Source organism: Callionymus lyra, chromosome 3, assembly GCF_982586985.1.
Source record: "Callionymus lyra chromosome 3, fCalLyr1.hap1.1, whole genome shotgun sequence".
NCBI lineage: Eukaryota > Metazoa > Chordata > Actinopteri > Syngnathiformes > Callionymidae > Callionymus > Callionymus lyra.
Window position 1 is genome coordinate 18,306,766 of NC_141820.1, and position 13,822 is coordinate 18,320,587.

The window sequence follows — 13,822 nt, forward strand, 5'->3', positions numbered from 1 at the left end:
GAACACGGATAAAATATTAATCCCATACTTTGAAGTTCAGTTGCTGAGAGATCAAAGTCATTTTTAAAGAATCCCTTTAATCTTCGGGTCAGTATCTAAAGCTTTTCAACCCGTTTTTCTGCATTTTATTTTCTGGCTGTAGAATACTTCAAATGTGCTGCTGTGAGGGATCTTACGCAAAATTGGTAGAAGTATAACTTTTAGTAAATTATTGGTTATTAACTTTAATTATTAGAAATATTTATCACAATTTCTATCATTCAGTCTTTATGTCAGTTAACAAGTAAGTAAGTAAGTAAGTAATTTTTATTTGTATAGCGCTTTTCCAGACCAGGGTCACAAAGTGTTAAACAATCAAAACAATATTCAATAAAGTATATACTTTAAAGATCAAGATAAAACTGATAACACAACAGGAGTTCCAGAAAATCAAGGAAAAGCCTGAACAAATAAAAACGTTCTATATATCCAAGTGTTTTCAGCCGCTGTGGAAGGACTTACAGTTAATGACATGAACCTAAACTAATTTTAATTTATTTGTGGTTTGGACTGAGACTCAAATAACAGTCCGAATAATCTTCTTACTTAGATAAAAGCAAGTAAGTAAGTAATCTATATTTGTAAAACACCTTTCACAGACCAGGGTCACAAACGCTTAAACAACAGAACAATACACAGTTAAAAATACATACAAATTAAAACAAAGAGTCATATTTGTAACTCACTTTCTAACCAGGTAAAAACTCACTCCCTCTCAGTGAACACATCAGAGCAGCTTCAGGTCATTATAATATTGAGTTTTTCTCGAGAGAGTTACGGTAATTTTCCTGCTGCTGGCCACATGAGCGTCACTAACAGGTTTACCACACATAAAAACAAATGGGAGAATAATCCCTCAGTTTTTCCTTCGCTAATCCAAGGTCAGTGACTACAGCAGCTGGTGAAGAGTGAAGGTCCAAAGGTTCCTTTCAGATGAAGCCTCCTCCAGCTCCACAACAATCCAGAGACTAGTCTCTCTCTCCTGGGTCTCCTGACAATGGAGTGTAAGGAGGCATCTTGACGAGAAACAACATCCACTTCAACTCCATTCACAAGATCCTTCTTCGTGTCACGAACCGAAGCTTGTGACCGGAGCAGGTGTCGGTGGGAAAAGCAACAGTGATCTCACAGCTCCAGCTCAATCCTCCCCTCACTCGTGAACAAGACCCGTACACACCCCTGAACCCTCATTATTATTTCACAACATGGTTTCACGCGACACGTTCTTTTCATCAAACACAGCAGAGCATAACTGATGGTAGTGAACTGATGGTATTTTGTTTCGCAAAGTCTGTTTTTTAAATAAAGTTGTTTAAATTCTGCTTTTTTAAAATAAACATCTGCAACAATGGAGAGGCTTTAAGATCTCTGGAGAATATCTTGAAAAATAAAAATATACAAAAGATACTTTTAAGATAAGAAACAACAATATCTCCATATTCACAACAAAAAAAACGTGATGAAATATATCTTTGACAAGTAAACGATCTGTAGATGTTTCAAAATAGTGTTTGCTCTCAAGAGTCAAGAGGACTAAATAATGTGTTTTTTGTTTAAATGCAATATTTATTTTAAAATTAGATCTATGCCATGTTTTTTTTTATTTAAAATGTCATTTTAATAATATATATATATATATATATATATATATATATATATATATATATATATTATTTTTTTTACATGATGCAAAACATGAAGACATTAATTAAGACATTCAAGAAAATAAATAAATAAAAATAAATAACCAAAACAAAATTAAATAATCAACTTATAAACAGAATATAAACAAAAAACAAAGTTGATGCACCGGTAGTGCAAGCAGAGATGAGAGTGATGATAAATACATAATATACATTCTATATATATATATATATATATATATATATATATATATATATATATATATATATATATATATATATATATATATATATATATATATATATACATTTCTAGGTGAACCTCGTTTGTATTTTATGAGTACTTAAGATACAAAATTGCAACAATAAACAAGGAAAAAAATACTATATATATATATATATATATATATATATATATATATATATATATATATATAATATATTTGAAAACAACCCTCTTATTTCCCCATTGTATTCCTAAAGTGTGGCGTAAGAATGAATACAATTATTTTTTGTTATATTATAAGGAAAATTAAAGTAAATTTTAATACTGATGAATTATTTACTAACGAAATATCTTTGACAAATAAAGTAGTTTATCTGGTATTTTAAGTGACTCGAGATGTGATGGCGATAGAAACGCGGAGGGAAAAGTTGTTTGGCACTCACGTCCCGAGCACCTCCTTCAGGTGGAAGATCTTCTTGATGTCGTCCACCTGCTTCTTCCACGTCTGTCCGCGACCCGCGTCTCCGTTCTCGCGAGCCATGGCTGCTGCTTCACCGGCGCGAGACGAGGAGTGACGCGGAGGGACAGCGACCGCTTCACCGGCGGAGGACGCGGAGGGACTCCGTTGCTGAGGAGGAGGAGGAAAGTAGAGGAGGTGCGAGATCCACTGAGCTCAGGACCATGTGAGCCCTCCTGCAGGCTCGCTGCTCCTCTCCTCCTCCCTCTCCTCCCCCTCTTCCCTCCCTCTCTCTCTCCCTCGTCCTCGGCCCGGCGAACAGGAAATCCGTCAAGTTGACGCTGACAGAAAGACGCTTCCGCTGGAGGGCTTTATATTCATTACTGAGAAAATAGTGCTATTGTAGCTTCGCATTAAAACAAAAAAAAAAAATCAGAAAAATATAATTTAAAGACTCAAAATATTTCGAAATATTTTCCAATTTCTATTATAATAATTTAGATAATTATTATTATATAGAAGTTATTGTGTTTTTTTTGTAAGCTGTTAAATTGATCCTTTATTGAGACCAAATAGATGTTTATTCTGTTGATGATGATGAAGAATATTTGAGGTGTGCGTCTGTAATCCTGTAAATGGAATATGAATAGGTAAAGATTATTCTTATAAGTATTAAATGTACAGTATATTTCATATATTTCTTTTACTAAAATAGGAAGATATATTGTGTTTGTAATGCAATTTAATGAACCCCAGTGCGGTCCAGATGATCGACCTCCATGACTCCATGAATATATATGCGTTGATGGAGGTCGTTCATCTTGACCCAGAGACAACACGAGGGACATGGATTATTCATTTAGATTCTTTTCTTTTGTCCACAGCGACGTGCAATTACTAAAATATATTGAAGCATCCGAATGTATTTTGTTCGCAGTCTTAGTTTTTAAATATATAAGTTTTTAAATTCTGCTTTTTTAAAATAAACATCTGCAACGATAGAGATGCTTTAAGAACTCTCGAGAATATCTTGGAAAAATAAAAATGTACAAAAGATACTTTTAAGATAAGAAACAACACATGTCCATATTTAAAACAGAGACACAACATTAATATCAAAAACAGTCCCAGATAAATGTCATTGTTTTAAGGAAAAGATAAAGAAATGAGAAACTAAGTTAAAAACAAAAATGCGTTTTAGATGCAATTGGGTTAAATAATGACCGACTTGATCCGATCATACTATTGTTATAAATACATGTAACAGGAAATATGTGTAGGAAATTACATACAAAAAAACATGGATGAATCATGTTGAATTCCACAAAAAAAGAAGGTGACAAAGTCACATTATATATAATTATTGAATTAAAAAAAACTGACACTGAAATACGCGAACAAATGTATTCTAAATTGTATGTGTAACGTTAAAATTAGGGAAACAAACTTCTTTTAAAAGAAGAGATTTGTCTAAATAAACCATCTGCAGAAAGATATGCGTGGGTATTTTATTTTGAAGGTGAATCCAGTCATATCCTTTCTAAACGCTTTCGTCTCTCTCAACTTGATTGCCACCAATTGAGATCTTTCAAAAAGCTTTAATTGATAAGATAATTTCTTCTTAAACTGTTTTTTTTCCCACGTCTCTTTCTCTAGTAAATATTTTTATTCAGTTTAGCGCACCTGGGCTCTTATTGTGAAACTGTCTTGACGCGTCTGCTAAAATCGCATTGCGCCAGATCACAGTGATGAATTTAGAGCCCCCCCGCCCCCCCCCCCCCCACCCCCCCCTCGTGGATGACAAGACACCCCTCTGACGTCATGACATCGGCCTGACAAAGTTCCAGTTTGAAACTCGGCCATGATGATGTCATGGACGGCTGCAGATCCGCGACGTGACGTCACCTCCTCCTGGGGGGGGCGCGACCGCAGAGGAGGCCCGGGCCCGGGGCCCTTAGGACGGGTGTCAGAGGAGGATGCAGGTGAGGCTGCTCATGAGTATTCTGGCTGCGAACTACTGCAGCTCTTCCTCGGCGAGGAAAACTCCTCCCCCCTTCCTCCCCTCTTCCTCCCCCCTTCCTCCCTCCTTCATCCCCCCTTCCTCCCCACGAGGAGGGTCTGATGAGTCAGCAGACTGGACCTGCAGAGGACACAAGGTGGACCTCAAGGAAGATCCTTGTCCCGTCCACGCAGAGAAATACTCTTAAAAAAACAAAAACAATAATATACATGTAGGAAGACATACTGTATGTTAGCTAAAGAAATTGATCCATTTACTCAGTAAAATACAATTTATATTCATTAAAACATCAGAAAAAAAATAAAATAATAATAATAATTTATGATGAACTCCCATAATCACAACTATAGCCTTTTTCCACTGTCACTGCTGTAATGCATAATTCAATGTATTTATTGTATCCACTGTAATGTGAAGGACATTTGAAATGGATACTTGCTAGCTTAGCTCAGTGTCTAACAGTGTTGCATCACAGTAACACTTTATATGTTTGTTTTGAAGGTTCAAATGTGAATTCTGGAAATCAACAATGATGTAAGAAGAACATATACATATATATATTTATTGCCAATTTAGTCGTTTTTATGACAGTAATAAATGTATATGTCAGAGTACAGATTGGAATCCTACTAGTACAGATTGGAATTCCAATTTGTACTAGTACAGGAATTCTACCAGGACAATCTCCAATAATAATAATAATAGGATAAATTCAGATTACATTAAAATGTTTTAGGAAAATAGAATAATTTCACACCTAAAATTTCAGCATAGTCAAGCCTACATTCACCATTACTTTTCCAGGTGAATTACTTCATGTTTTCGATATCTGATAACCCTTCTGTCAATACAATGGTAACCATGGAGACAGGCGTCTGGTCCAGGTCATAGACCTTATTTATTTTGGACCACTGTGGATTGTCCCCTGATAATTTGGAATCAAAATTTGTCAAAGGACAATTCGCAATTAAAATACCGTCAATCACAATCTGTCCTTAGGATAAACTCAAATCTATTTCCAATCTGTACTAGTACATATACATTTGATAGTTCAGATACACAATAATAAAAACATATACTTCACTCAATTACAGGTATTATTATGCTGATAAAGTCATACACACGTACAAGTTAATTTACCAGCATAAAAGTTAGTAGCAGCAGATGTTTAAGGGCTCCAAAGACTCATTTAAAGCTTAACTTGGATGTTTTTATTATTATTAAACGTTCTTTTAGATGATATCATGTGTCTCTGTTATTTATGAGATACTTCATATCACGTCACTACGTCCATACAGCGATTTATTTTGATTTAAAAAAATGTAATTTAGAAAATGTAAAATGGCTCGATGTCCTGTTTTTCGATTGCTTATTTTGTGTCTTATTTCATGCTTTAATGCAATAAAAGATTCTGATCCGGGGCCTCAGGAGGAACACATTTGTATCTTCTTCAATTATTAATCAAGATGGTAAGTTTTGCTCCGTCTTCACCTCTAGTTTACCCCGATAAAAACTCTCAGCCTGATGTTCTGTGTTCGTAGCCCAGCTATCCACCAACTCAAGAGTCCAGCTAGAGAGTCAGCAAAAAAAGACTGTGTATAATTCACCATCAGTGAGGCAAATGTCACTCATATATCTGTTCATACATGTGGAATAAAAACAGCTTCATCTGGCATCAACTTCTCCCTGGAGGCTTCAACAAGTCTAATTAAAGATCAATTTTACTTCACTTTATTTGGCAAAAATAATGATATTCATATAAATTACCACAACGTGCATTTGAAAGAATGGGTTAACACTGGTCCAAAAAAAATAAAATAATTGTAGGTGTTAGAAAATGTATGTCCAGGGGCTGCAAAGAGAGACCCCGCCCCTTAAATAAACCCCTCAAATATGTCCAATATAGATTAAACGTATACCATGTGTATTACATACAGAGTACGGGAGATTCAATTTGTTGTCGTTTTTCTGGTACAATGTATTTAATAGGGAGCTGGCAGGAATACTATCAGTTATATTTAACACTTCTGTTGTGTTTTGACGTAGGCATTAGATTAAGTTAAATAAACTTACCTTGACATTATATGATTTCAGAACCAGGGCAGGAATATGTGTGTAGGTTGTGTTGGATTGGACTAGCTCTCTGCCAGTAAAAGATATCAACCAATGGGCTGCTTTCTCAGTCGTAAGGGCCGCCCACGGAGTAGGATCACAAAATATTTTTCGCCAACCATTGCAAATGTCGACACGTCGGCGGCCACGTTTGTTAACTTGCAGGAGCAGTCGGTTCTGCGCTTTACTGACGTCAACATTAATCAAACTGCAATGAAAACGAGTCATTTTGGGACAAGAAATCTGTTTAATAAGGGTCGACGTGAGCAGATGTTGTGATCGGTAACAACTCCAAACAGTCCATTATTTCATCTAACTGTCGTCGACCAGGGATTATTGTCCGACATGCATCACTCGCAGGCTTGACTCGGACAAACGCTTGAACCTAATGGTCTCTATTAATTAAGAAGAGCGACAAAGAAAAGAGACAGAAATGACCCGGCCCAGCAAGATCAGCCTGTGTTGTAATGAGAGCTGTTGCATAAAAAGCGATCAATTCCTAATGTGCTACTTTAGCGCACGGACCCGTCGATACACGACAAGAAGTTTAATGGTGTTTTTCTCCCCCTCCTTTAAGGATTGGCAGTCTAGAGCGATGCATGCTGGGAGAAGAGAGCGCCCAGGGCCGCTTGGAGGAATGAGCGTGTCAAAAGGAACTCGGGCTGAAGTGGCAACGACAAATGAAGGAGCGGGAGCCGTGCAAGTGAACCCTGCTGCCGGAGCTGGAACTATTAGAGCCGTAAATCCCGAGCCGATGCGTTTGTTTGCTTTGGATGATTTATCATTTTTAATCAAATCCTCCACCACCGCCGCCGCCGTCACATTAGACGAGAGCTGGAAATGAATCCTGGAGCGAAGCGTCCCAGTCCCGGTGCAGCCAATTTAGCACTCGACCAATTACAGGCCGCGCTCACTAATAACCGGCGGGTCTGACGGTGCGGGGATGACTTTGGTTTGGGTCTCCGGGTCACAGAGGGATGGTGTCGGCGCCGGGTTCCTCGTCTTCGTCCTCGGATTCCTCTTGTTGACTTTTGGTCTGCGAGTCGAACGTAAAGATTTGTAAAACATGTGTACAAATCAACACAAAACAACTGTTTTTATTGCACAACGTCCAAAGTTCCATCACTTTTTATTACATTTTCTCAAGGCGCACACACACACACCCCACACACACCCCACACACACACACACACACACACACACACACACACACACACACACACACACACACACACACACACACACACACACACACACACACACACACACACACACACACACACACACACACCTTAAGACGTTTTTATCAGTTTTATCTTGATCTTTAAAGTATATACTTTATTGAATATTGTTCTGATTGTTTAAGCGCTTTGTGACCCTGGTCTGGAAAAGCGCTACATAAATAAAAATGACTTACTTACTTACTTACTTAAACACACACACACACACAGATCTTCTATATAAAGACTTAATCCCAACCATTAGTCAACGTTAGGTTGAGTAGAAAATGAGTGAAGTTTGAATTTTGGGTGAAATAACTAGAAATTAAATGACTCCATTATATAATATAAGCTCATAAATGTTGTATTATTATCATTGTATATCCAGTCCTTTTTATCTCATTTATTAAGATTATATCCAGAATTCAAAGAATCCCAGCATCGGACGTCAGCCAGAACGAGAAGATTTCTCACCAGTTTGAGGAAGTCGATGAGTTTGAAGGCGTCCTCTCCCGTGGAAAGGTCCACGAAGTCCCGAGGTATCCTGTAGCTCAGGCAGGGACTGGGCTGCACGGTCACCTCGCTGGCGGTGCAACGGAACGCCGGGCCCTCCTGCACACGCACCACAGTCAGCCTCGAGGCCACCATGTCGAAAAGGTTTAAGTGCTTAAACAGATGATGCGAGTGTGTGTGTGTTGATGTGTGTGTGTGTGTGTGTGACCTGCTGCTGCCCGACTTCTCCTCCAGACGTCAGCTCGTCCCAGCTGAAGAGCAGCGAGTCGGTGACTTCCCCGAACGGGTTCAGGTCGATCAGCCACACTCTTCCCTGAACACACAAGTGACAAGTGACTGCTGTTGTTGTCGTCGTCGTCTGAACTCCTGCCGACTCTGGAGAAACCTGGTTACCTGACTGTCCCTGTAGACGTCAAACACAACTGTGAGAAGGAAAAAAAAAACAACACAATATTAGACAGAATGGTGGAATCAAATCTCTCATAAAAGTAAGTTAGTAAGTAAGTCATTTTTATTTGTATAGCGCTTTTCCAGACCAGGGTCACAAAGCGCTTAAACAATCAAAACAATACTCAATAAAGTATATACTGTACTTTAAAGGTCAAGAAAAAACTGATAACACAACAGGAGTTCTAGAAAATCAAGGAAAAGCCTGAACAAATCACAAAACAACCCATTTAACTTAACTTTAACAAGGGCGTGATGACCCAAAGATTAAGACCATATGTTAACCATTTATACTTGTGAAGAAAAATGTATGAAAAGTACTCACTATATATTAAAACCAGAAAATAAAATTCAATGGTCAATATAAATATGACTCGATGTAATCCTTATTATCACATTCCAATTTGAAAAGTAGATCTAGAAGTTATAAAAAGCAGAACTCTGACAATAACGTGGATTTTTATACACTTGAATAAAACCCATACAATTCTAATAAAGAAAAAAAACAAAGTTTTTAAATACATTGACCCTGTAATGTGCAATATACAGAAGACCGAAAAATAATGTTACGGTATATAGAAAGAATTTCACAAAAAGTGCAGACAATATGGGATGTCACGACAGCGACTGTGTATTAAAGAAAACTGCTATGGAAACCACCATATAAAAATTTAAACGAGAAAAATAAAGAAAAATATTATTTTAATATCAACAGTAGAACTCTGATATTATAATGATATTACAATATTAAAGTATGGTTTAAGAAATAAAACAATGTCACATATATATATATAATCTATAAATAACAAATATCGTGGACAGTTTAAATTAACCAAAACCATGTTGACTCTCAAATGAGGCCCCAAAGGGCTCAGTGACTCCAGACGTTTGACTTACAATCCTCGTCCAGGAAGCGATACTGGACGTGCCGGCTGAAGAAGTCCTGAACGGCCTGAACGATCTGCTGCTCCTGCTTCAGGACGTGCTGGTAGAACTGAGTGTAGTCTCTCTGGGAGATGGCTGGGGACACACAATCACAGCCGCTCTAATTGACTTCTATATTTAGCTCCACGAGTTGAGACCTCGCGTTACGACTTCTTTTGTGGAGGATCGCCTCGGCAGAACGACCGATAAGCTGGTCATTATCGAGTTTGGATTGGGCCGACTTGCCTTGAAGGAGCGTTTCTAATGGGAGCTCAACATCTTGCGGTTCAAAATGCAGCTCGTTCACAGCGCTTTGAAGAACACCTATCCCACCTTTATAAAGAAAAACTTGATTTTTCTTTATAAAGACATTTTCTGAGCAAGTACATTTGTGTGGTTCTGGTATAAACGTTTCTGTTTAAACTTGTTAGTTAGAGGGCAAAAAAAGTTCAAGCTTATCCCATCAAAAACATTAAAACAGAGGATTGTACCGATCAGTTTGTTTTCTCTGACGAAGCAGCGAAACTCTCCACCAGGAATCAGGTCACTCCACTTCCTCAGGACCAGCTGCGGCCAAAACAGACAGAAACAGTTTTAAACATCGTTCTCGTCACAGTCTAGTTTTTTCCAATCACAGTCGAGAATGAACGGAACACCTCATAATTGATGACTGGGTCGGGAGAGTCCTGGTCGCTGCACTGGAGGAACCTGGAGTTAAGAGAGAACACCATGTTCGGGTTCAGGTTCAGGTGTGGTCTTTTCAGCAGGTACAACAAACCAAGATCAGGGAAATTGATTCAAATATCTTTTATTTTTATTTTTTAAAGGTTTCTTAGAAATGTTAGTTATAAATGCTTTAACAGTGTAAAAACCACCAAAAAAAACAGACCTGACCATTTTAAAAAAAAAGAAAACTTTCAATACACTACTTATTTAAATGTGTATTAATAGCCCATTAGCCAGTTATCAATCATTATAGTAGTTTGAGCATGTTGCTGAGCACGACTATATATCAGGATGGGACAAAGTTCACTCCAAACACAATTACTTATTAATAACAGTTAATAAGGAAGACATTTGTCTATTATTAGTTCACAAATCTAAAGAAGTTTTGCTTACGTAAACACCTAGAATGTCTTCAGAACAATACAAGTTTGTCATTAGTTACCCTTTTAAAAACACTGCAATACTGAAAATTTCCCTTTCCCTTGATACTTTCCAGCTCCTCCCCAGCCTCACACACTAAACTACAGTCCAAGTCTGTTTCGCTCTGTCGGAACACAGCAAGAATAGTTACAGTGAATTAAAAGTGCAGGTCACATGATCCCAACTCTGTGTGGCTCGCACACACACACACTGAGCCTCTTCACGACTTGTGTCAGAGAAACTTACGGCTGTGTGAGGTCGTGAGTGATGAAGTCTGAACTCTTAAAAAGCAGAAAGATGTCGCTGAGACTGCAGCACTCCAGGGTGCTGTTGAGTGCAATCCAGTTGGCATCCTAGGTAGGAAACAAACACAGATGTCAATCCTCAATGCTTCACGCAGCAGCTGCACGACACACACTTTAATCAGCTAATGTTTAAGCACGGATCCACACAGGGCAAATAAAAAAAGTCGAAGCAGAAATAGACTCATCTTTGAAAATGAAGCAAGTATTGTTAGTTGTATTTAAGCTGATGGTTTGAAACTATATTCCTCTACACGACTGGCCTCTGTTTATCTGGATTTTATGGCTGTCGAGGTGTTAAGAAAATGTGAGTCAAGTGACTTCTTTGGTCCCTTTTGGAAGACGAGCTACATGTTTTAATATCAAGCAGTTGTTTTCACAATATTGTGCACAAATATTTACCTTCACAACATTGTAAAATGTTGAAATGAAAAGAACATCTGAGATTAATTATTTTTAAAATCAACTATATTTTACTCTTTATTATATTATTATCATTATTAATGCAATTCCCAGGAAAATGTGAAACAACACTGTCACACTGAATTTGTACAACATACCAAAAATAAGTCAACATAAACACAAACTGATCTAATCAGGTATATAAAGTATCAATAAACAATGATGTGTTACCCGCGGGGAACTCCAATTCAGTTTGGGAAAGACTCTTCCACCAAAAGCGTTTATGGCTTCCAGCACTTCAGAGTTGAACTCAGGAAACTCAGGAGCCTGATAAAAATAAACACTAGTGATGGTTAAATATGTTCTTGGTACAGAATACAGATAAAACATCAAGTCCTTACAGTAACCGTTGTAGTCTCGTCATCCGACCACTAGAGGGTAGAAGAGAAAAACGAAAACATATTTATTAGCAAATGTTGTCTCATTTATATAGTACATCACTCATTGACTGTACCATTATTTCTATGAATGGTTATTTTTCCGAAATATTAATGCTTCAAATATAGTTAAGATTATATAGCAATTGCATCCGGAAGCATTATATGTAAGTTAGTAAGTAAGTAATTCATATTTATATAGCGCTTTTCCAGACCAGGGTCACAAAGCGCTTAAACATTCAAAACAATACTCAATAAAATATATACTTTAAAGGTCAAGATAATACTGAGAACAACACAGGAGTTCCAGAAAATCAAGGAAAAGCCTGCACAAATAAATCTTAAGATGTTTCTTGAAGGAGTCATGTGGCTGTACTTCTCAGCATCACGCAGAATAGTAAGTAAGTATGTTAAATTTATACAGCACTACCTTACATCTATTATATCTGTGCACTGATGATGACTAGTTTTATAGTTTATTTTTGAGCATGATAATAGAATATTGTCCAAGTTATCTTTCGTGTAAAAAAACTTTGAAAAAACAGATATTTGAATGTGTTGGATGACAAATTATGTACATAACAACCAGGTAGGTTTTGATACGTCATCGTATCACATAGAGTAGATTCAACAGTTTAACACTATGTAGCAGATCTACACATATTGTAGAGAACTGTATCCATGTTTAACAATCGCCATACCTGGACGTCTTCCTCTGCATCTAGGCTGCTGTTGTGGGTTTGCTGTGTATTATGGTCACTACAAAATAAAACAGCAAAATCTTGATAAAAACATTTTCACTTGAACAGCATCAGAATTGAGAATATTCAACCATCATACACACACAGAGCATGTTTACAAAACAAAAGGGCATTTCCACACACACACCCCCTCATGAGGTGTTGTTTTTTTCTTGACAATAGTTACACACGTACCTTCCAGACACTACCAGGGTTCCATCGTCTTGCAAGTAGTCAATTACATTTTGAGGCAGTGGCAGAATAAGACTGGGAAGCACAAGAACGAGATGTGATGTGAAACGAATAAAACCGGCTGAACATGGATGCAACAAGAAATTCAAGTTCGATATGTAGTATCTACACATATGTGTAACAAACCTTTTAATTGTATGTTTCTTGAATATTGGGTACCAGACAGAAAACTGACAATTCACAACTTGCTCCTTCTTCATGCTGCAACATCCGGTTATGGAGAAGTGTCCGACGGTCAATATCTTCCGCACGCGTAAGTGAATTCAGTCAGTTTATAGGCTGAAATCAAAAATAAATAATTACGTAATTGATAAACTCGTTATCTTGTACAAAATAATGTTTATTAAAATTTACCGTACGTTTATTTTGGGATGAAGGGGGAAGATGTTTCGTGGTGCACAAGTACATCACAAACATTTTTACCCACGAGTCGTTTTGACAGAAACAAGTGTTCAATCTGTCATGTCGTGCCGGGGGTTTTCCTATTGTAATATGGAAAGATAAAAAAAGAAGAACAGATTAAAAAAACAAAATGATGAAACTAACTTTTCAGAATTAGTTTTCCATTAAAAGATTCCGTATTCTACTCTGCAAGAAATAATTAGAGAATAATAGGCTCAAATTGCCCGCCCACGGGGCGAGTAGATCGTCTATGCTGACAGAAGAACGCTAGGATATTTTATAAAGCGTTACATTTATAACCTAAACGTAATGTATGAATTCGAAATGGCTACTTTCCTTCTCTGACTAGTCATTAAATATAATTTATAATTTTTATTTATACCTTTATTTTCCTAAATCTTTTACTCAAAGAAAAAAAATATTGATGGAAAGTGTGATGCCAATTTAAATGTATTAACCGACCAATAAAATAGAGCATTTGATTTTTAAATGGAGGAATTATTTATTAAAAATATTTAACTAAGTCTGGAAATGAACCAA

At 37.1% G+C, this 13,822-nt stretch overlaps 2 protein-coding genes across 2 annotated transcripts in view; both read right to left on the minus strand.

Moving 5' to 3' along the window:
- camk1da (calcium/calmodulin-dependent protein kinase 1Da) overlaps positions 1-2,511 on the minus strand; it is a 51,255-nt gene extending 48,744 nt beyond the window's left edge. Inside the window, exon 1 of the mRNA XM_087786776.1 lies at positions 2,352-2,511. Coding sequence (XP_087642902.1) covers positions 2,352-2,449 — 98 coding nt within the window. The 5' untranslated portion in view covers positions 2,450-2,511. The remainder of the gene's footprint in view (positions 1-2,351) is intronic.
- A 4,203-nt stretch (positions 2,512-6,714) lies between these two features.
- cdc123 (cell division cycle 123 homolog (S. cerevisiae)) lies at positions 6,715-13,164 on the minus strand. The gene is made up of 13 exons (XM_087786777.1): positions 13,007-13,164; positions 12,824-12,895; positions 12,590-12,647; positions 11,853-11,882; positions 11,683-11,778; positions 10,994-11,100; positions 10,258-10,309; positions 10,093-10,168; positions 9,575-9,697; positions 8,624-8,652; positions 8,439-8,543; positions 8,192-8,329; positions 6,715-7,533 (listed from the first exon to the last, which is right to left on the minus strand). Exons 1-13 carry the CDS (start codon positions 13,078-13,080, stop codon positions 7,465-7,467), a joined length of 1,029 nt encoding a protein of 342 aa, XP_087642903.1. The 5' UTR covers positions 13,081-13,164; the 3' UTR covers positions 6,715-7,464.
- Positions 13,165-13,822: the final 658 nt, after the last annotated feature.

Bases quoted from the DNA above. Each gene is read 5' to 3' on its own strand.
- cdc123 (XM_087786777.1), bottom strand. From the start codon at position 13,080: ATGAAGAAGGAGCAAGTTGTGAATTGTCAGTTTTCTGTCTGGTACCCA. The intron at 8,330-8,438 runs GTCACACACACA...GTGCGTGTGCAG, and splicing joins GAGAAGTCGGGCAGCAGCAG to GAGGGCCCGGCGTTCCGTTG. The intron at 7,534-8,191 runs GTGAGAAATCTT...TTCGACTCGCAG, and splicing joins TCATCGACTTCCTCAAACTG to ACCAAAAGTCAACAAGAGGA.